Here is a 22,796-nt window from a genome sequence, read left to right on the forward strand (position 1 = left end):
GAAAAATATTTTAATCCAAAACTATTACGTATTTCTGTAAGTCTGCTTCCAATCTACCCTATTAGGCAAAGTTTTTAGCAATGATGTAATTGTTTCTCTAGGGCACCAACAATGAGTAATGCTGGTTCAGTTGTTTCAAGGACTCGTTCTTTTTCCTAAAGTAAATGATATATTTTCAAATTGGTGCTAAAATTCTTCATTTGACATTTCTACGAGTTTATGGTTTTTTCAGTGGAAGTTCCTTTTACAGTGTGCAATGCATAGGTGTAAAATGTGTATCTCTTGGAAAAAGTTCAGTTTTGAAGCATCTCCAGGAGAGGGTCAGTGTTGAAGCATGTATTTAATGTGTATCTCCAGGAGAGGGTCAGTGTTGAAGCATGTATTTAATGTGTATCTCCAGGAGAGGGTCAGTGTTGAAGCATGTATTTGATGTGCATCTCCAGGAGAGGGTCAGTGTTGAAGCATGTATTTGATGTGTATCTCCAGGAGAGGGTCAGTGTTGAAGCATGTATTTAATGTGTATCTCCAGGAGAGGGTCAGTGTTGAAGCATGTATTTAATGTGTATCTCCAGGAGAGGGTCAGTGTTGAAGCATGTATTTAATGTGTATCTCCAGGAGAGGGTCAGTGTTGAAGCATGTATTTAATGTGTATCTCCAGGAGAGGGTCAGTGTTGAAGCATGTATTTAATGTGTATCTCCAGGAGAGGGTCAGTGTTGAAGCATGTATTTAATGTGTATCTCCAGGAGAGGGTCAGTGTTGAAGCATGTATTTAATGTGCATCTCCAGGAGAGGGTCAGTGTTGAAGCATGTATTTGATGTGCATCTCCAGGAGAGGGTCAGTGTTGAAGCATGTATTTGACGTGCATCTCCAGGAGAGGGTCAGTGTTGAAGCATGTATTTGATGTGCATCTCCAGGAGAGGGTCAGTGTTGAAGCATGTATTTGACGTGCATCTCCAGGAGAGGGCTGCAGAAGGTGCTGCTGGAGGTTCTGCGGAACACAATCGCCACAGAGGACCTGATCAGCAAGAAGATCAGCGCCTGCGTGAACAGCAGGGCGGGCGGACGTGGCGACGAGACCCGCAAGGGAAGCGTGGACGCCCTGGGGAAAGGTGGGCGACTTATCCTCTATCCTGCCCCGCATCCGTCCTGCCAGCGTTCCTACCGTTCCTCTCTGAGCGGCCGTGTCTGCGCTCTCCCCAGCAGAGGAGGCCGAGGAGGAAGACTCTGGTCCCGACAGCAGCCTGTGGTCAGCGCTAACGGACGAAGGGCTGGAGCTGTCCCAGAGGCTGTCGGAGAGCCTGTTCGCCGGGGCGGAGCTGGAGGCCGAGGGCGAGGAGTTCGTTTTGGGAGCGTGCGTCCGTCTGCGCACCGCTGTGGACAAGCTGCTGGAGCTGGTCACAGAGTCCGCCCGACAGGTAACCAAGACAACCTCCAAAATACCACAACATCCTTCTGAGACCCGCCGGAACCGAGTATTTCTTCACCTTATACCACTGTCTTTGATGACAAAAACACCTTGCAGTGAAATGTTTTTTTAAATATTCAATTGATTTTTATTGAATGCCCCTTACATTCGCATTTTAGTCCTTTAGCAAACCTTTTTTTTTCTTTTCTTTTTTTTTTTATCCAAAGTGATTTGCAAGAAGTGATTTCCTCCAAGTGAAAAGCATCAAATCCATAAATTGCAGAACAATTGCTTATAGTACAGTCAGAATCTATACTTATAGTAAGTGCATGCAGCTATTTTATTAGATTATTTTATTCGGGAACAAAAGGGGGATACAGGGCAGGGGAATAGTGTCAGGAGGGAGGACGAAGGTACTCCCTTGTGTAAATTTCAGCGTGGCAGATTACACGGCTCTTGAGATTAAGAACGAATAAAGGAGTGCCCTCTGCCTTTCCCCTCAGCTGGAGCAGACCCAGGGGACCCAGGCCCACATGGAGGAGCGGTTCTCTCAGGGCCGGCAGGACGCCGCCCAGCTGGTCCTGCAGCACCGCCACGTCCTGGATCAGCTGGACCTGGAGGCGGGGCTTAAGAGCCAGCTGGAGCTGGAGCTGCACAAGGCTGAGGGTGAGTGGCCGCCTCCTATTGGCTGCGGCGCTTTTCACTCTTCAACAGAGCGTTTCGATTTTTGTGCGTGTGCGTGCCTGAGGTCTGATGGAGGGCTGTGTGTGTGTGGCTCAGGTCTGATGGAGGGCTGTGTGTGTGTGGCTCAGGTCTGATGGAGGGCTGTGTGTGTGTGGCTCAGGTCTGATGGAGGGCTGTGTGTGTGTGGTTCAGGTCTGATGGAGGGCTATGTGTGTGTGGCTCAGGTCTGATGGAGGGCTGTGTGTGTGTGGTTCAGGTCTGATGGAGGGCTGTGTGTGTGTAGCTCAGGTCTGATGGAGGGCTGTGTGTGTGTGGCTCAGGTCTGATGGAGGGCTGTGTGTGTGTGGCTCAGGTCTGATGGAGGGCTGTGTGTGTGTGGCTCAGGTCTGATGGAGGGCTGTGTGTGTGTGGTTCAGGTCTGATGGAGGGCTGTGTGTGTGTGGTTCAGGTCTGATGGAGGGCTATGTGGCGGAGAAGGCGGCCCTGGAGGAGGTGCTGCAGCAGAAGGAGACGCAGACAGAGAGGCTGGTGGAGGAGCTGGAGGGCCTGCGGGTGCAGCTGCAGGAGCTCAGCGAGGAGCACAGCCTGCTCCTGCGTCAGAGGGACGCCATCGCCGGGGGGCTGGGGGACCCAGAGAAGGGTGAGTGGGTGGAGTCCTGCTGGAGACTGGCCTATGAGCGCATTTTCATAATTACCTGAATGTCCAGACTAGCTCTTCTGTATTCGTGCTAGAAATATTTAAAAATCCAGGTTTTATTCCTTTGATGTTTGAAAAAAATATTCCATTAAACCTATTCTTCAGTGTTCTCAATCTTTATTGCTTTCAACAGATACTTTAATTAGAGATGCGTCAGGTGCTAGCATTACCCGTATTGCTTGTTGAAATGAATGGTAGCAACAGTTCGCACATTATTATTGTGAAGGCCCGCATTAAGGATTATGGGTAATCCTGCTACAAAACTCCTCAGCCTCTTACTATCCGGAGCAAATGAATGGAAGTCAACTTTATTACATACGTTACTTAAACCCTGATAATGATAATAAATAAAAATAAAAAATATAAAAATATTTTTCGTATTTCTTTTTATACGTTAGAAAACACATGTATGCCTCAATATATCGTGAGAGGCATGTAATATTTATCCAGTTAAATAAGCTGTTTTGACATAAAATGTTTCTGCGGCAACATTTACAACTGAAGACCGCAACTTGCGGCATCTCATTTTAAGTGAGTTTGAACCTGAGCCGCAAAGAGATGTAATTAAATGCTATACTAGCGCTGCTGAATGCCTTAAACACCGTCAGCCATTGTATCTGCTTCTGTTGACGTATCTCTAATAAAAGTAGTGATTGTTATATTAGCATTAGCTTATTCAGTTAAGAACTTGCATCTTAAAAAGTTAATGCAGAGTGGGCATGTCATTGTTGTCTGTTATGTGGTGGTTTTGGGTAATGGAGTTGTTTTTCCTGCCCTCTGCTCTGTAGGCTGTTCTGATGTTGCAGATGATACAGGTTTGTTGCTCTGCTCACAGTAAATGTAAAGTCTTGATGTGGGCTGGCTTTACGGTTTACTTTGTGGTTGGCCTCTGAAATGCCATAATTATTATTGGATCCATCATGCTTTTGGTTGAACGGATTTGCAGTTTCTTTGATATTGCTGTGTATTGCTGAGTTTCACTAACCGCTTCTCTTGTGACAAGCAAAGGCATGGCATGTGTGTGGCGTGTACAGCTTTACTCATTGGCCAAACGGCTTGTCTGATTATTACAGTAATTGGGGATAAGGCTGCACAATGTACATTAAATAGCTTTTTTTTTTTTTTTTTTACCATACGAATAACTTCCTCCTTGGTGCGTATAGGCGATTTTTCATATTTTTCTTTAATCATACCCGTATGTGGTAGTATACGACAGTCAGAGGCCATGTTAAAGGCTTCCAGGGGAAAACGTCGCTGGTATATCTACTGGGTGTTGATAAGACGGCCAATAAGCAGCCAGGGTAGTAAGGAGGCTGAAAGTGTTTCACATGGCCTCTGATGCACAACCATCTTCTATACACATAGGCAAAAAATCGCCTATATGCCCCATGATGGCAATTCAATTCAATTCAGCCCTAATCCGGGACTTGCTCATGACTCACTCTACTAGTACGTCCGTTTACCCCTGCGCTGCTCAACTCCACGTCCTGCGGGCCGCAGTGTCTGCAGGCATTCGCTTGAACCGTGTGCGACACCACCTGATGCCTAACTGGCGAAACAAGAAAACGGGGGGGGAAAAAAAAACTGTCGCACACAGTTGGAGTGAATGCCTGCAGACACTGCGGCCCGCAGTACGTGGAGTTTGAGCAGCGTCGTTTTAGCCGATTGCGAAAGCCTGCCGCGTACAGCCCGGTTTGTGTCTGGTTCGGAGGGCCGGGGCCTGACGGGGGCGCTGTTCTCCCCCCGCAGAGCTGCTTCGGGAGGCGGAGCGCCTGGCCCAGGAGAGGCTGGACGTGCAGCGGCAGGCGGATAAGGACCGCGGCGGCCTCCTGTCGCGTCTCAAGCTGCTGGAGAGCGAGCTGGAGGAGCAGGAGAGCAGCCGGCACGAGCAGGAGGAGAAGAGGAGGGCCCAGACCGAGGACCTGCAGCAGCACATCCAGGCCCTGGAGAGGCAGCTCAAACACCACCGCCAGTTCATGGACGTGAGTCTCCGCCCCGGCCCCGCCCTGGGCTCTGGAGCCGTGGTCCCTGACTAAAACTTTCTTGTGCATCACCCAGAACGTCATGTTTCCCCAAGTAATACGTCACAACGATTTGGTCATTTGAGCATTAGCGTTTTTTGAACCTGAAGGAAATTTTTACCTTAAGTGAAAGCTTACAAGTTCAGATTGATAATCAATCATTGAATTTTACAGTATGGTACAGTATGTCTAGTTGTGGTACAGGGACACTGATGTGCTTCTTCTGCGCATGATGATGATTGCCTTTGGATGTAATAATGATGATTGCCTTTGGAGTCAATATCAATAAGACTCCAAAGGCAATGAAAAGCCTAGAATCATGCCTGCACAAAGGAAGCGATTGAATACATCTGACTATTCAGAAGCAGCGGAGAGGCCGATTGTCCGATTAATTTTGGTCCCCTAAAACGTGGGGGGGGGGGGTTATGTATAAAAATGGATGTTATTCATACATAGATCACCCTGTATGGATGTAAATAACCTGAAATTAAAGGTGACTAAAGTCTGCACTTTTAATTTTGTGGTTTAATTTAATATCCAATGTGCTGGAGCACTGAGCCAAAAAGAACAGAAATTGTACCACCAAATACTTACTGCTCTGTAGGTCTTTCACCTACTGAATAGAACCGAGGCGAATGTCTCACTTGTGTTTACACAAATAAATGTTTACCGTGTACCTGTTTGGAAAGGGCAGTGCCTCCAAGATGAGCAGACCTGTAGCTACTGAGCACTTTTTGAAGCTTGTGTGGCCTGTGTGTGTTCAGGAGCAGGCAGTGGAGCGGGAGCACGAGAGGGATGAGTTTCAGCAGGAGATTAAGAAACTGGAGGCTCTGCTCAGGCACCCAAACAAGCCCAGTGGTGGAGGAGACGGGCGGGGGCAGAAGGTACAGCCGTCTAACCCCCCATCTGCATGCGCGTGCCATTTATGGATGCCGTGCTGCCGTTATTTCTTGGCTGAAATGCATTTAATCATGTTTTAAAATCGTATAAGGGGCATTCTGTTGAGTGAAAATCTTCTGACCCTACATCTCAGATTTTACTAGATTGAAGGCATTAAAAGTTTTTAATGACTAAGTGTCCCAGACAGGCTCGCTTTTTCAAATGCCAATATCTTGGCAACCGTTGGTCCAAATGGGAAAAAAACTATTTGCCATTTTCTTGACTCATTGATGTCTGCAATATACCTTCCTTCTAGCAAATGAATGAATGCCCCATAAGTGGAATGTCTAACTGCACATCTTGCAAGAATGTAAATGCAGTGAAACGTAATGTGGAGTTTTAATAACCCGAGTCTAAAGCATCAGTGTTTGTCATTTCACCCTCTTGTGTTTTCTCTTGATGGCCTGTTGCAGATTGAGGACTTGGTTCTCCAGGTACGGTATTGAGCTCGGTAGCTTCTGCTTTGCACACGTGCCTTGGCCTGCGCTCGTGTCTGGTTTATCCAGCGGTCGGATAAATCGAAGCCGTGCTTCTGCTCTGTTTTAAGCTCCCTCTGTCCCACTGACATCCTCTGAATCTTGAGTGTGAGAGTTCTCAAACTTGATCCCGGGGGACCTCCGTGTATGCTAGTTTATGCAATCCCAGAACTTTAACAAACAATGTGATTATGGGCCTTGTATTCTTCATGGCGTCCCTAGTTATTTCTGACAATGTGTGTTCAGAGGGTAAATAATCCTTCTTAACATGATAAGCTCATAATTAAGAAAAACTGTAACAGGCTTTTAAAATAATTCTTGGGTTGTAATTGTGGTAAACCAGAATGCACGGTGGCCCGAGGATGGGTTTGGGAGCCACTTCTGACAGAAATGTTGTCATAATCACCGCCAGATTACCTCTGTTGCTTTTTTAAAATTTATTTTATCCATTTTATCTATTTTTTCACATTTTATGCTTCTGTGAAGCACTCTGTGAAATATACTTACTCATGATGTCATCGATGAGGGATGTGAACTCACTGCGTGTTACCAGTTGTTCCCAACCATGTTCCTGGAGATCTACAGTCGTGTAGTGATTAACTCCAACCCTAACAAAGCACACCTCATTCAACAGCTAGAAATATCATTGAGCTGCTAATTGGTAGAATTGGGTGTGCCAAATTGGGGTTGAAATGAAAATCTACAGGACTGTAGATCTCCAGGAGCAGGGCTGAGCACCACTTGGATAGATAGTCCTTTTAGTCCTGTCTACTCTCTTTCTGCTGCATGTGCTGTGCACTTAGTGGAATGGCTCTGCTGTAATGCTAGTGTCTATAGTTGTCTTCTAGTGGCTAGACGTCTGTCTTCCTAACATAGTCCCTAGCTTTTTTGTGATTTGTGTTGTCAGTTTGTTGCAGGTTAAAAACATGCATGTAGTTTACATAAAATATAAAGTAGAACAATACATTGACCCCAGTTTTGGCAAGTATTGATTCTAATACAGTTGTTCACCAAGATGAATGCTGTTGGTTTTCAACAGCCTGTAGGATTTTCAGGAAAGAAATACAAGGCTAGTACTAGAAGAAATGTTATTCTGAATGGAGATTATCCATACAAAATGTAGTCTGTTTTTTTGGGAAAGAAAAAAGAAAATATTTTTGTTTGACAAAACGGAATTCTCTGCTGTGGTCTAGTCAAGTAATGTTTCAATTATTTCTGAGCACTGTAGATGGTGCTCAAATGCCTAAGTGAACTGGAAAAGGCAAATGAGTCATGAGTCATGAGCCATTATCAAGTAAGCTTCTGTATGCCAACAAACTGAGCACAAGGTTTCATGTGGAAGTGATTTCTGTGGAGGGCTTCAGACGATGTGTTGAGCCCTGTTCTGCTCCATCTTCCCACAGGTGGAGACGCTGCAGGCAGCCATCAAGGAGAAGATGGAGGACTACAACACGCTGGTGCTGACCAAAGAGCAGTACCAGCGTGATTTAGCCGAGCAGAACGAGGAGATCGATAAGATGGCTGGACGCATCCGCGAGCTGGAGCAGGCTTTGCTGAACAGCTCCGAGTCCAACCGAGCTCTGGGCCAGCTGGAGCAAGAACTGGAGAAGGTCCGGAAAACCGAACAGGAGCTCCTGCAGGTAAGCCCCCCCGTGCTGCTACGATCTCCCTCCTGTAGTGCTCCATTCCCTGAGCTCCTTTGGGTAGGGTCATGTGGTCTGAGCTCCTAGGGGGTAGGGCCCCCTGCTCTGAGATCTTGCAGGTGGGGTCCTACTCTGAGCTCATGGGTGTTGGACCGCTCTGTCTGATCTACTCTGACCTCCTACAGATGGGGCCCCATGTACTGAGATCCCCCAGGTAGGCCCTGAGCCCTGCTCTGAGCTGTTGACATGTCCCCCTCTGGTAAATGACTTCTGTTCCCACAGGACAAAGAAGCCCTCCAGCAGCAGCAGTACTCCAACCGGCTGCAGATCTCGGCTCTACAGTCCAAGCTGGACGAGGGCCGCCACCGCTTCCCCGAGAACAAAGCGGAGCAGGCCCTGAAGGAGCAGCTGGAGGCCGTGCAGCAGACTCTGCTCAACAAGGAGAAGGAGGTCAGTCCCAGCCTCCATCTGCATGGGGCTGGCTTAGTCCTGCGTGACCTCAGATCCTTTATGAAGGATCTGGTGTCTGCACGTTATTGTCCCACTGCCACCCACCCCCATAACCACCTCAAAAGCAGTTCTTAGACGCTCACATCATTTAAGATAAGAACGTGCATCATCCTCATGGCCTTTAGATGAGTACTTAATTATGTTATGTGCTAATTTTGTTTTAATCACTGTTTTATTCATTGAACAGCACTGAAAGGTGCTTTATTGATATCATTTGTGATTTACCAGTACTGGCAGTGAAAAGGTGATATTTGTCTGTGTAGTTTGTCCCCTATTGACCAGTTTATGGAAATGCAGACTGGGGGGGTGTTTACGTGTGCATGTGTTAAAATAGAGCCGTTTTTAGGTGTTGCTCATTGCCTCATGTTTGAGCGCACTGGTAGACTGTGCCTCATGTTTGAGCACGCTCGTAGACGGTGTGCCTCATGTTTGAGCACGCTCGTAGACGGTGTGCCTCATGTTTGAGCGCTGGTAGACTGGAGTCCTTGTGCCTCGCAGGCGGAGGTGCTGGCGGGGCAGCTGGAGCAGGTGCAGCAGGATCTGGCCGTGAAGGCGGAGGAGGTGCTGCAGCTCCATATGCAGCTGACGCTCCTGACGGAGCAGAACTCCATCTGCGTCTCCCAGCTTCAGAATGAGATCAGCTCCCTCAAGGTACAACATGGCTCCGGCCAGACCCCCAGGCTTTTATCATCAACTGAAATTGAGGGAATATGGCTCACTTTATTAGGAACACCTGTACACCTCCTTATTGATATGATTATCTAATCAGCCAATCGTGTGGCAGCAGTGCAATGCATCAAATCATGCAGATACGGGTCAGGAGCTTCAGTTAATATTCCCATCAACCATCAGCCATAAATTATCTAAGTGATTTTGACCGTGGAATGATTGTTGGTGCCAGACTGGGTCACAGAGTGGTTTCAGTATCTCAGAAACTGCTGATCTCCTGGGATTTTCATGCAGTCTGCGGAGAATGGTGCAAAAAACATAAAACATTCAGTGAGCCGCAGTTCTGTGGGCAGAAATGCGTTGTTAATGAGGTTAATGAGAGGTCAGCGGAGAAGGGCCAGACTGGTCAAAGCTTTAAAGGAAGGTGATGGTAACGCAACGTTACAACTGGTATGTAGACGGACATCTCTGAACACGCAACACGGCAAACCTATTAAGTGGATAGACTAGAGCAGCAGAAGACTTAATAAATCTCTAATAAAATAACTTCAGGGTTGCCGTTCACTTTCAGAATTCAGATTCACAGATTTGAGTGTCATACATTTTTATTGTATTGATGCCTTCACGTTTTCTGTATGCATAGTTACGCATGTGATGTTGATGGACAAAACCCATGTCATTCTGTAAGAAAGAGATGGTACCTCACATATAAGATTGACATGTGCATCGAGGCCTCCGAGGGCCTTAAGCCATGCCATATGACCAGTGTGTTGAAGGTCTCTGTACTGCAACCTTGTTTTGTTTATCTTCCCGCTGGCCGGCCTTCAATAAACCTTCTCTCTAGTCAATTGTTTGGGTTAGTTCCTCAATTGTCTCAACTCTGATTCCACTTAGAGAAGCTGGATCCTAACAATATCAAGGCCTTTCTGATGAGTATTACGGCTGGATATTGTACCAGTTAGCTTTCCCAACCCATCTATCACTATCTTGAATATAAGTGTGTAAGCAGTTCTCCTGTCCCTCCAGGAGACTCTCACTCAGCTGCGGAGGAAAGAAGGAGGCAAGGGGGGCAACCCGGCCTCCATGCTGCAGCTCCCCTTGGCCCTCCTTGAGGAGAAGAACCAGGAGATCGACCATCTCAACGAGCAGATCCTCCACCTGCAGCAGGAAGTGGACGTCTCCAAGGACAACAAGGTGGGTCAGCAGGACTGGACTGGGATGCTTATGGCGAGGATTGACAAATTCAGAGGCAAATTTGCCAATGGTTCAGGGGTGCAAAAGTTTTAGTTTTCTGACAATCCTATGAACTATCCCGGTTCACTCTTGTACTTAAGCACAGTACAATCTTTAGGAACACTTGCAGTCTGCAGCTGTAGCTGGTGCTCATACAAATGTCAGATCAAGATATGATTGAACTAAGTAAGTCATTAATGGCAGAAGTTGGCACAAAATCCTGAAACGGATCGGCCCTTGTTGTGCACCTCTACCATAGTTGCACAAGCTAGACTGGGTATTTTGAGGCGTCTGCAGGTTTAGCCTCTTAGCGTCTCTCCCTCTACCACTTCAGGACGTAGAGGAGAAGCAGGCGGAGATGGAGGAGCTGCGCTCCCAGGTGGAGCGTCTGCTCAGCGACCAGGCCCGCCTGCGGCAGGACAAGGAGGAGGAGGTGGAGCAGCTCCACGAGGTCATCCACAAACTGCAGGAGGAGCTGGCCCAGCTGGGCCCCAACCGGCACGAGGTCAGCGACTCCCTGGAGCCCAACCTCGAGCCGCACTCCTTCTGGCCCCCCCACAGCCAGGAGGAGAGCCTCTGCCAGGAGCTGAGCAGCCACTGCCTGCAGTCCTCCCGGGACCGCCTCCGTGAGCTGCAGGCCCAGCTGGACCTGGCCTCCGGCGAGAAGGAGGCCCTGGAGCGCCTCCTCCTCACTCAGGAGCACACCTTCCGCGGCCAGGTGGAGGCGCTGGGACAGAGCCTGGCCGAGAAGACCCAGCGGCTGCTCCTGCTGGAGGAGGAGGGGGGAGCGTTGAGGGCGGACCTATCCCGGCGGGAGGAGGAGCTGGAGGTGCTGTCCTCTCGGGTGCGTGAGCTGGAGGGCGGGGCCGAGGAGAGTGACGGGCAGCTGCGGGAGGCGGAGCTGCAGAGGGACAAGGCGCTCGCTGACCTCAGCCAGGAGGTGGAGCTTCAGGAGGAGCTGCTTGCTCTAAAGGAGGAGAAGGTTCTGCTGGAACAGCAGGTAGAGGAGCTGCTTGCTCTAAAGGAGGAGAAGGTTCTGCTCGAACAGCAGGTAGAGGAGCTCCTTGCTCTAAAGGAGGAGAAGGTTCAGCTGGAACAGCAGGTAGAGGAACTTCAGCAGGTCCACGAGGAGAGCTCTACAGCTGCAGAAACCCAGAGAGCATTGGTTGTTGAGCAGGAGGCTAAAATCCGAAACCTGGAGACGGTGAAGCAGGAGCTGTTCATGGAACGGCAGGCACTGAGGCAGCGGGAAGGCCGGCTCCAGGAGGAGATCGAGAGGCTAAAACGGGAAGTGACGTCAAATAGCTATCGCATCCGGGAGCTGAACTCCCAGCTGGAGGAGAAGGTGAACAAGCACGCAGAGGCACAGAAAGAAGTTCTGGTGAGTGCCATGTACTGGTCTACTGCTCCTGAATGTGTATAACCCAACTTCTGACCTCTCAGCTTTCATAACATGTGTCCCAAAAGCAATCCCCCACAGTGAAGATTTGGTCCACTAAGTGGGACGGCGAGTGTGCTAGTCTCTCATGTAATGAACTTAAATCACAAGCATAACAAATATCTTGTTTCCCACTTTGGTCTTAAACTCTCTCTCTAGTGGAGGCAGCATGTGGAAAAGATTCTGTCGGAGTGGGCAGGTTTAGCTTAGCTGTGGGTGGGCCTGCAGGAACGGGAAGTGTGCGAGAAAGAAAAGGGGAAGAAGCAGCGTCTTTCAGTTCTGTCGTTCTTTCAAGGTTTCTTTAAAAGAAAAATAAGCTCGACTATTTTCTTGACTTGCTGGCAAAAATTGGGTGGGGGAGTCTATTGTTGCCAGAAACGAGACTGGAACACTTCTGAACTGCAAGCTGTGTTGAATTAGAGGTTTTTGCAGCTCAGCCCCAGATTTGCAAGCTTTTTTCCAGAAGAAGAGTTCGTTGGATGGGCTGCGCTAAAGATAGCTTGCTTTTTTTTTTTTTGCTTTTTTTTCTCGAGGTGACCCCTCTGTGAGTAAGATGTGACTGTTATTCTTGCGGTTTAATGAGGGCTGCTGTGTTTCTGTCAGACGTGTGCGGAGGAGACTCTGGCCAAGGCAGAGGGAGCTTTGCGGGAGAAGGAGGAGCAGCTGACTCGGCTGAGGGCGGAGCATGAGGCCCTGAGGGCGGAGCTGGCCGCTGTGAAGGAGGGGCTGAACTCCAGCACCGAGAGGGCTGAGAAGCTTCTGGAAGAAGGCCAGGTACCGTCGGTGCAAACTGCCATGCCTCGCAAACACTGCTCTGCTTGCACTTGTCCCTCTTAACGTGTATGTAAAATACTTGGAGTGGTTTCTCTCTGACCGTGTTCTGCAGCTGCTTCCATTTGTGTGTAACTGCAGGCTAACTCAACTCTGCAGTTATGAATGCAGTTATGGATGTTTCTTTCTGAGGTTGTTTTGTGCTGCTCTTCTATTTGGGGAAAAGACATTGGCCTTTAATTTGGCATCAGCTGCATTTAAAGTTTTCATTTATCTATGATATCAATTGATTTGTAATGGTCTCACTGGAGGTAGTAACAGTTTGGTAATGGCCTAGTGAGAGTAAGAATGCTAGTTTGGACTATATTGGTTGCTTTGAGTGAACGTACCCTGTCCCTCAACCTGCATTTCAGACGAAGGACAAGGCGCTCGCCGACCTCGAGATCCACAACCAGAGCCTGAAGTCGGAGCTGCGTGGCCTGCAGGAGGACCTGGCCCTGCAGGAGGAGGAGGTGGTCTATCAGCAGCGGGAGCTGGCCGACCTGCGCGAGCGCTACGGCCTGCAGGGCCCGGCCTCCTGCTCCTCCCACTCCCCCTCGCCCCCCCCCGCCGGCCCCCTGCCCAAGACGGAGGACGGCTTCCTGTCGCTGCTGTCCCGCGATCACTCCCTGTCCTCGCCTGAGGTCCTGCGCAAGCTGGACTGCAGCGAGGACCCGCCGTCGGCCGTGTTTCACGCCTCGCGTCTCTCCGAGCTGAGCGCCCTGCACAACACCAGCCTGGACCTGCACTTCAAGGCCTCCCCCGTGGGCAGGGCCGGCTCCCAGCCCCCGGAGGTCCTGTCCCCTGACCTGGACCCACCCTCCAGCTGCTCCCCGGTCTCCATCGTGGCTTCTGGAAATCTCTCGGGCCTGGACTCGCTGGATGCTCAGAAGGTGCGTGTTGGGTTTTGGTTCCGTTAACCCCTGTGAAGGGCAGGGTGATGTGCGTGTGTTTTTTAAGCCTTAAATTGAAATGTAAAATCTTGCAGGTGGATGATTTTGAACAGCTTGGTTTGACCCCATCTGCCTCCCCTGGGTGTTCCACCTCCACCCTCTCTGCCCAGGAGTGGGTCAGCGACGGCTATGGCAGCAGTGAGTCTTTGGGCGTGTCCCTGATTCTGATGTATATCATAACATATTATATATTATATAATTGTGGAAAGGAGTACTGGAGGATTAGTTTGTTAACATGAAGGATATGGGCGAGTAGTTGTAAACATGACGGTCATCACGTAGTTAGTTTGTGAACATAAGGTGATAAAGGAGTCATGTGAATCACTAGAGATGTGCATTTCCTAAAGAAAATACAGAGTATGGTTGCGGCAATTTGGTGGACTATTGCTACTACTGCAAATATTATGGTGTTTGAATATTTGCATTTGCAAGCCGGTGTACCTAAACGTGGTCACTGAGTGTATATGAACTCTGCTAGAGGGCAGAGGTTCTTGTGACTGCTCCCATGAGCACACAATGTTTGCATAAATGTGGATTGGCTGAACTGTTGAATGTCCGTTAAACTAGAGTGAGAAGAAAGCTGTTGAATTCTGTAGAAAACTTCTGAATTCTGAATAACAGTAGTGCGCTGCTTCGCAATCACTCTAATAAAGAACTTTGAGGAGTTTTTGTGAACGTAAGGACATGGAGCACTTTGCATGCATTATATATATATATATATATATATATATATATATATAAATAAACATATATATATATATATATATATATATATAGTTCTAATCAGTTCTTGCCTGGCAAGTATGGACTAAACCTTGTCCCTTTTTTCCCCTGACAGATGTAAGCTCAGAGCTGGGCACTAGGCTGAATGTGGAACTGGCAACAACTGAGCGTCTGGATGCCAACTTCGTGGAGTACCTGCGAAACCGTGGCATGGACCTGACGGACCACACGGACAGCGCAGCTGACAGCGAGGGGCCGAGTCACGAGCTCCTCTCTCCTGAGCTACAGGTACAGGAGGAAAGGCCTCTCACCTTGTCACCTGTGTACATACTCCTCACCCCACGGTCCCTGCAAGGGCCTCTTGCCTCATGACAGGACAGGAACCTCCAAGCCTCCCAGTAGCTGAACGCTAACGTGCTAGCCGACTGCCGCGAACATCCCAATGAATTGCATATAACGAAAAGCGCACATCAAAAAAATTATTTTGTGGATACTTAATTGACAATAAGTCAATGAAGCAAATTGTCACAGCGTATTGCAAAAAAAAAAAAAAAAATAGACATTTCTAAATAGTGAAAAAAAAATTTTTTAATGTGGAGATTTTCAGGTGTTGTGGACTGTAACATGCTTCTGCCCTCTGTTTTGGGTTTTGTGCTCTCAGGGGCTGCTGAGGAGGGTATACCAGGAGGGGTGCAGGGTCCTGGCCCTCTCTCACCGCCCTGGTGGCGACGCCCCACCTCAAACCTGGCAGTCCGAGAAGCGTGCCCTGCAGGAAACCGTCCTCTCCCTCCGGGAGCTGCTCTGCAAGATGGCCGACAAACATCTCAAGGTCGGGGCTTCCGCCTGCGCTGATCCCCCTCCCCTTTTGTTTTACCTTTATTTAACTGAGGAAGCAAACATTACAGACTTGCATATACTTGCGCGCTCAGAACACGGTCAGTATCAGTATCAGTATCATCGGTCAGTATGTGTGAACTACTCTAGATAAGCCCTAGGCCTTTGAATGTGATGTTAAAGCTAACGGCGGTGAATGCGTGTGCTGGGCTGTGTTTGTGCAGACGGACGGTGCGGATGCGGACTGGCGCAGGGAGCTGCTGCATGCCGTGCGCAGTGTGTTTGACAGCGAGAGGCTCTCCTTGCGCTCCGAGCTCGACTCCCTGATAACGGCCCAGGGGCTCCTCGACCCGGCTCCACTCATGAGCACTCTGGAGCAGCTCCTCAAACAGCAGGTACTGAGAGCTTTACAAGTCAAAGTGCTTAGAAACGGGAGGAGAAGGTAACACAAGTGCTCTGTCGTGTGGATGAGTAAAGCCTGTTTTACCCGCTTTATTTTTTTCCTCATTTACATGTAAAGTAAAGCAGGAATAGGTGTTTTTTTCCCCTGTGTTTACCGTACTGCCTGTGTTTTTACCGGTCCATCCCTGTGTTTTTACCGGCACTTTCCTGTGTTTACCCGGTCCTTCCCTGTGTGTTACCCGCGCTTCCCTGTGTGTTACCCGCGCTTCCCTGTGTGTTACCCGCGCTTCCCTGTCTCCGCAGGAGGAGCAGCAGTGCCGGTCCCTGGAGCAGCTGCTCTCCGCAGACCGGCGCAGTCTGCTGGCAGAGGTGCAGAACCTGCAGAGCCAGCTGCGCATCACCAGCCTGCAGAGCCAGGAGCAGCTGCAGCAGCTGCAGGGCTCCCTGAGCGCAGCGCAGGAGGAGGGCTGCCAACAGCGCCACCAGCTGCGCAGACAAGGCAAGCGCAGCCGGCTCAGGGTTCCCCACATCCATACTTAGAGCTAAAGGAAAAAAAAAAAACTAGGAAAGGTTCTGGTGAGGTTTGATGGGTTTTATTCAAACAAGAAATATAATTACCATTTTTATAAATGAAGGGTACCTGGTTTTGACACGTTTGGCTTATGTGGTTGGTTTCATTCTTCAATCTTGTAAAGCTGAAAGTAGAACAATTTTGGGGAATTTCTTTCTAGGATTTTCTATTAAACATATGTTTGGGAATGCCAGGCTGGCAGAGTGGATATGAATACGAGGCTGGCAGAGTGGATATGAATGTGAGGCTGGCACTCCCGCGCTGACCCGTCCCTCCCCCTGTGCTGCGCAGTGGAGCTGCTGGAGTACCGGCTGCAGCAGGAGCAGGCGTGTGTGGAAGACCTGCGTGGCTCTCTGAGCTCGGAGCAGGCGCGGGGGGCCGAGCAGCGCGCCCTCCTGAGGGCGGAGCAGGACGCCCTGGAGCAGCTGAAGCGGCAGCTGGAGGAGAGCAGCCAGCGGCTCGGCACCGCCGGCCTCGGCCAGCAGGAGCTCCAGCAGGAGACCCGCAAGCTCAGGTACCGCCCCGGTCACGGGAGGGGTTAGGGGGCACAGCAGGGCTGCGAGTGGACTGTGTTCTTTACATACTTTACATACTGTATTATGTGCAGAGGGGTCTTTCAGTGAACTTCTCCCTGGTTATGGGTATGCACTTTGTTGTACGTCGCTCTGGATAAGAGCGTCTGCCAAATGCCAATAATGTAATGTAATGTAGGTGGAAAATCCAGTGGTCTGAAAGTAGTCCAGGCTAAAATACTGGGGTGACATTGGCTCAAGGTGGTCAGAGCAATCGGAGTGTTGCCGGATCGATCACGCCCTGAGTGTAAAAATGTCCCTGAGCAAGGCTCCTAACACCCAACAGCTCCTCTCGAGCTGGTTGCATGGCAGCCAATTGCTGTTGGTGCGCAGCGCTTTGGATAAAGGCGCTACAGAAATGCAGACAATTTATTAGGGATGACTTTTACTTTCTGTGGTGTGGTGTGGGGTCAGTGGTGTGGGGCTCTCAGACGGGTCAGTGGTGTGGAGCTCTCTCAGACGGGTCAGTGGTGTGGAGCTCTCTCAGACGGGTCAGTGGTGTGGTGTGGGGTCAGTGGTTTGGAGCTCTCTGACGGGTCAGTGGTTTGGGGCTCTCTGACGGGTCAGTGGTTTGGGGCTCTCAGACGGGTCAGTGGTGTGGAGCTCTCTGACCGGTCAGTGGTGTGGTGTGGGGTCAGTGGTGTGGGGCTCTGACGGGTCAGTGGTGTGGAGCTCTCTCAGACGGGTCAGTGGTGTGGAGCTCTCTCAGACGGGTCAGTGGTGTGGTGTGGGGTCAGTGGTTTGGAGCTCTCTGACGGGTCAGTGGTTTGGGGCTCTCAGACGGGTCAGTGGTGTGGAGCTCTCAGACGGGTCAGTGGTGTGGAGCTCTCTGACCGGTCAGTGGTGTGGTGTGGGGTCAGTGGTTTGGAGCTCTCAGACGGGTCAGTGGTTTGGGGCTCTCAGACGGGTCAGTGGTGTGGAGCTCTCTGACGGGTCAGTGGTGTGGGGCTCTCAGACGGGTCAGTGGTGTGGTGTGGGGTCTGGTTTGGGGCTCTCTCAGACGGGTCAGTGGTGTGGGGCTCTGACAGGTCAGCAGTGTGGAGCTCTCTCAGACGGGTCAGTGGTTTGGGGCTCTCAGACGGGTCAGTGGTGTGGGGCTCTCAGACGGGTCAGTGGTTTGGGGCTCTCTCAGACAGGTCAGTGGTGTGGTGTGGGGTCAGTGGTTTGGGGCTCTCTCAGACGGGTCAGTGGTGTGGTGTGGGGTCAGTGGTGTGGAGCTCTCTCAGACGGGTCAGTGGTTTGGGGCTCTCTCAGACGGGTCAGTGGTGTGTGCTGGCAGGATGAGGCTGGAGAGCGAGAAGGTGGAGCAGGTGGTGCGAGAGGAGGCGCTGCAGCAGGAGCAGCTCCGGGTCCGACAGCTGCAGGAGGAGCTGGAGCAGGAGCAGCTGCGCAGCCGCCGGCAACAGGACCAGGAGGGCCAGGCGCACGAGGTACACACACACACACACACACACACACACACACATTCAATTTAATATAACTAAATGTAAAGTTCTACTTGTGGGAAATAAAAACATAAAGCAAAATTCCTTTGAGTGGTACAAAATTGAAATGTACTCAAAGCCTGTCAGCTTCTCGTCAATGTGCTGTTGCAGTAAAAAGACTTACAGGATGCTAGGATTTGTGTTTTGAGTTTTGAGTATGAATTTCACAAAGCTCTACTTGCCTTATACAATACCCTTGTCAGGCCACACTTGGAGTACTGTGGGTCCGCACTACAAGAAGGATAGAGGTGCTGGAAAAGGTTCAAAGAAGGGCAAACCGATTGATTCCATGTATAAGAGATCAAAGTTATGTGGAAAGACTTGTAATGCTTAATCTGATCATGCTTAATAAAAGGATTTGGGGGTGATTGATTGAGGCTTTTAAATTCATGAAAGGGATTAACAAAGTGAGCTACAGGCAATTTGTCAGGGTGTGCTTGGTTAGCAGAAGGAGGGGGGGGGGCATAAATGGAAATTGGCAAAGGATAAATTCCACACAGACTAGTTTGTTTTTTTCACACCTTGCCCAATGTGTGAAATAGCTTGCCCGTACTTGTAGTGGAGGCAAAAAACACTGGGGGTTTTTGCTAGATACTATTTAGCTTTTAGGCAAACTAAGCAGTAGGTGCATTTTCATGGTAGGAAAAGGCAAACCTTGCTGGTCTGAATAGCCTGTTCTCGTCATGTTATGTTAAGTTTCCAGAGGTGCTTACTTAAATCACTTGAGTCTGCCTGAATAAACACCAATGTCAATTAACACCCATGTTAATTCAAGCAGACCGAGGTGTTGACCATGGTGGAAGGGGGTTGCGTGTGGAAGCTGAAGCAAGTGTAGGACTAAGTGTGTGGTACTGCAGGGGCAGAGTAGCAGAGTGTGTGCTGAATCCCTGCAGGTGCTGAGGTCCTCTCTGGAGGAGTGCAGGGCGCAGGTCACAGAGCTGAGAGGGGCCCTGGAGCAGGAGGCCGTAGTCAGCAGTAACCTGCGCATGGAGCTCCAGATCGAGCGCTCCCGCTGCGAGGCCCTGATCGCCCAGGAGAGGACCCGGGTCAGCGACACCCTCGGGCAGTTGGAGGACCAGCGCGCTCGCTGTGGCCAGCTCACTGACGCCCTCAACCAGCTGAAACTCGACAACACCCGTATGCTGGAGGAAGCCCTCGCCCGAGAGAAACAAATCTACGCCCAAAAGTTTGAGGACGCAGTCGCCAAGGAGAAACAAGACTACGCCCGTAAGTTTGAGGACGTAGTCACCCAGGAGAAACAAGACTACGCCCGTAAGTTTGAGGACGTAGTCGCCCAGGAGAAACAAGACTACGCCCGTAAATTTGAGGATCTAGTCGCTCGGGAGAAACGGGACTACGCCCGAAAGCTCGAGGACGCAACCGCTCGGGAGAAAGTGTCCTATACCCAGAACCTGGACGAGGAGGCCAGGAGGCTGATCGTGGAGCTCCAGGCCCAGCTGCAGCAGGAGCGCGGGCAGCGGGAGGAGCAGGAGGCCGCTCTGCAGCGCCTCCAAGAGCGGGCTGCCCACGCCGAGCGGTGGCAGGCGGAGGGGGAGGCGCAGCAGGAGGCAGGGACGCGACTCCACGCCACCATGCAGGAGCTCCAGGCCCAGAGGCAGGAGGTGGCCCGCAGCCTGGAGGAGGAGAAGCACAGAGCCGCCCTCCTGCAGGCGGAGCTGGACGCCCTGCGGGAGAAGACCAGCGCCCTGAAGGAGAAGGAGCAGCTCCGCGAGGAGCAGAGGGAGCGGCAGAGGAGGCTGGAGAAGCAGGAGCAGGCCGACAGGGAGCGGCAGCACCAGAGGACCAGCGACAAACTGGTGAGTTACACTGGTGAGCGGCCATTTACAGGGGTGAGCCAGCTTTAAACACAACAAATCGTTCAAAAGGCCCCACTTCATCACACCACCGTGTGCAAGAATGGCACAGCTACAGTCAATAAAAATAAAAAAACGATGGACAATGGCCGTTTTCAGCCAGCTAATGTTAACTCATGTGCAAATGCTGAAGAAACCACTCTGATGTTTGTTGTTGAATTCAACTTTAGTTAATTTAGACTATTCTCAGTTTTAAAGATCACTTCTGCTATCTATCCATCCAAATAGTTCTGCTGAAATGTCTTGCGAACCATAAGGGTCGTTCGTCCTGTGGTGAACAGCCTCAGAATTTATTTTCTGCAAATCCATGAAACTTTCGTAGTTGAAGATGTACTTATCATGGAAGAACTAGCCCTTCTCAAGTTTAGAGTCTTTGACTGCGTTTCCTCAATCACACCAAAATCGGCAGTTGAAAATCATCTATCTATTGGATGTTCGTGTTTAAAATTGACTATCAAATGGGCACATAGAAAATTAAGGTACACCATTATAGTTTTAGAATAGGATTTGAAAAATACACCATTGTTTCTAAAGGAAACAAATATTTTTAGTTCATAAAGTTAAAAATGACAGCTATGGGAATTTTCTGTAGGTGTTATGCAGTTATTTGATTATTGACCTGAGATTCATTGTGTGAAAATACGTATTGAAATAGAGAAGTGACTCATTCCCCCATGCTCGTGAAGTCCCTGTGTGCTGACGCTGCCCTCTTCTGGCCGCAGCAGGAGCTGCAGCAGCAGAGGGCACAGGACCAGCAGCGCGTGCGGCAGCTGCAGCAGACGCTGGCCGACCTGGGGGAGAAGGAGCGTCAGCTGACCTCGCAGTGCCGCAACCCGGACCCCGCGCAGCTGAACCAGCCGCAGCTGCGCCTGGCCCAACAGCAGCTGCAGCGCGCCGCCGTCAAGCTGCGCCACTTCCTGCACGCGCCCTCAGTCAGGTGACTCTCCAGTCTCAGTGTTTTGAGTCTTTGTGTTTGTGTACGGTAAATGGTTTCCGTTTGCATTGTTTTGACATCTGCTCTTACTGCCTGAGCCGATGTCGCCCCTAAGAAGTGTGAACTACGAAAGGCAGCGAAGCTGGCACCCTACGGCACGCCTTATTGTACAATTATTTCCCACCAGCTGCTGTTATTGTTACTGAACTTCTTGTAAGCTCGTGAGACCTGTTGGCTGTAGGTTTCTTTTGGAATCCATTTCATCTTATGATGGCTTGACCGCATACCTATACTGTGCAATTGTAGGTGTCCGTACGTTGGAAATACGCATCCTGTCACAAAACATTCTATTGGCACAAATTCTTTTTAAATAAAATGTATTTCTTGCATCGCTATTGCAACTTTCACCTGTTCGTTCTTTGGATTCCCGTCTTTAGAAGCGGTCATGTATATTATGAGATCAAAAGGTGAGGGAACTGTCTGGAAAGCAGTCGTGTAAGTATGGGTGTAGGTGTACGTATAGATGTACATCCGTTGTTTACGACGTATATTGATGCGTTCGTGCAGGAGGGAGGGGGATCTGGCCCAGTCAGAAGACGGTGAGCTACGTGACCTGCTCCGCACCCTGACTGACCTGGATGAGGACCTCAAACGCCTCTGCTCTCAGGTGACCTGCGAACATCCAGCTTACGGCACTTTACTGTTGATCGGTTTTAAATGAACATTCTATTTATTTTGCCACCAACGACCTTAACACAAATGGATGTGACTTAGGTCTAACTATGCCAGCTAGCTGATTTGTTGCTTACCTGTGATTTGTTTTTGAAGGTAAGAACAAATATTGAGCTGTTTAAAGTGTATTGTAACAGGCAAATAATTGCCAACTATTGTTCTCAGCGTTTTCCCCGTCAGCAGGCATTTTGGTTTGCCGTGCACTACCTTTTCAAACTTTTGGCTTAACGTTCATGGATAGCCAAAAAGTTTGAATATGTTGACGAACGTTCGCTAATGTTAGCTATCTTGAACGCGTGTCTGGTGAATGTGGATGGCACCTCCTGAGGGGATATATATATATATATATATATCTCATATCATATCATATATTTCTGCTGCAGAACCCCTGTCAGATGTCCTCCTCCAGCCTGGTGGAACGCCTGCTTAAGGAGAACTCTGATCTGACCAATCAGCTGGCTATGTTCAGCGAAGACAAGGTGACCCTGAAGCACACCGTGTCCTGTCTGGAGAGGGAGATGCAGGGCCAGAGACGCACGCGTGCTGCCAGGGAACAGGTACTGCGCTAGGGCATCAAAGCTGGGAGCGGCAAGCCGCGTGAATGTTACCAATCTCATGAAATGTTATCACACATGCCTGCAGCCCTCATTGAGTCATGGGCCAGAGATGAAGTGGTTTCCTGTTTAAAATAGACAGTACTGCAGTGTGAGAGTGTGGTCTTTGTGCCAGTGCTGCAGTAACTTACCAAGTAATTTACAGTTGATTAGACTAAGCAGGGGAGCAATGTGGGGCCTTCCTCAAGGGCCCAACAGCTGTACGGATCTTATCGTGGCCAAACCAGGGCTTGAATCGCCAACCTTCTGGGTCCTAGTCACGTACCTTAGCAACTAGCATACAGACTGACACTGATACTGACACACAAAAAGCCTGGGGTCAGTTTCAGTGTCAGTGCTGCAGTGTGACTCCCCGCTCCCTCTGCCAGTTGAAGTCTCCAGAGCCGGTGGACGCAGCCCAGCTCTCCGAGAAGCTTGCCTGGCAGAAGGAGCGCGTGTCCCTGCAGGCCGCTCTGCGCAGAGCGGAGGCCGAGCTGTCGAGGGTCACCGCCGAGATCGAGAACCGGCCGGTCATGGACTGCTCCAGCAGCAAGGTGAGCTCTCCCTGTCCTCACCTCCACTCTTATCATATTCACA

The 22,796-nt window shown here is 49.9% G+C and overlaps 1 protein-coding gene across 3 annotated transcripts in view; it reads left to right on the top strand.

Annotated features, from left to right (window-relative positions):
* pcnt (pericentrin) overlaps nt 1-22,796 on the top strand; it is a 54,829-nt gene that overhangs the window by 25,546 nt on the left and 6,487 nt on the right. For 2 of the 3 annotated variants that reach the window (XM_061233625.1, XM_061233627.1), the window contains exons 24-50: nt 960-1,111; nt 1,203-1,417; nt 1,911-2,073; nt 2,540-2,731; nt 3,577-3,603; nt 4,538-4,770; nt 5,574-5,693; nt 6,162-6,182; nt 7,628-7,864; nt 8,150-8,317; nt 8,876-9,028; nt 10,073-10,240; nt 10,614-11,660; nt 12,321-12,491; nt 12,902-13,420; nt 13,516-13,618; nt 14,319-14,491; nt 14,865-15,032; nt 15,262-15,432; nt 15,743-15,938; nt 16,302-16,524; nt 17,862-18,012; nt 18,960-19,883; nt 20,663-20,877; nt 21,442-21,541; nt 21,990-22,163; nt 22,589-22,753. In XM_061233625.1, coding sequence (XP_061089609.1) covers nt 960-1,111; nt 1,203-1,417; nt 1,911-2,073; nt 2,540-2,731; nt 3,577-3,603; nt 4,538-4,770; nt 5,574-5,693; nt 6,162-6,182; nt 7,628-7,864; nt 8,150-8,317; nt 8,876-9,028; nt 10,073-10,240; nt 10,614-11,660; nt 12,321-12,491; nt 12,902-13,420; nt 13,516-13,618; nt 14,319-14,491; nt 14,865-15,032; nt 15,262-15,432; nt 15,743-15,938; nt 16,302-16,524; nt 17,862-18,012; nt 18,960-19,883; nt 20,663-20,877; nt 21,442-21,541; nt 21,990-22,163; nt 22,589-22,753 — 6,349 coding nt within the window. The remainder of the gene's footprint in view (nt 1-959; nt 1,112-1,202; nt 1,418-1,910; nt 2,074-2,539; nt 2,732-3,576; nt 3,604-4,537; nt 4,771-5,573; nt 5,694-6,161; nt 6,183-7,627; nt 7,865-8,149; nt 8,318-8,875; nt 9,029-10,072; nt 10,241-10,613; nt 11,661-12,320; nt 12,492-12,901; nt 13,421-13,515; nt 13,619-14,318; nt 14,492-14,864; nt 15,033-15,261; nt 15,433-15,742; nt 15,939-16,301; nt 16,525-17,861; nt 18,013-18,959; nt 19,884-20,662; nt 20,878-21,441; nt 21,542-21,989; nt 22,164-22,588; nt 22,754-22,796) is intronic. The other variant, XM_061233626.1, reaches the window with a different exon arrangement.

The sequence above is a fragment of the Conger conger genome, chromosome 3 (genome assembly GCF_963514075.1).
Source record: "Conger conger chromosome 3, fConCon1.1, whole genome shotgun sequence".
NCBI classification, from domain to species: domain Eukaryota; kingdom Metazoa; phylum Chordata; class Actinopteri; order Anguilliformes; family Congridae; genus Conger; species Conger conger.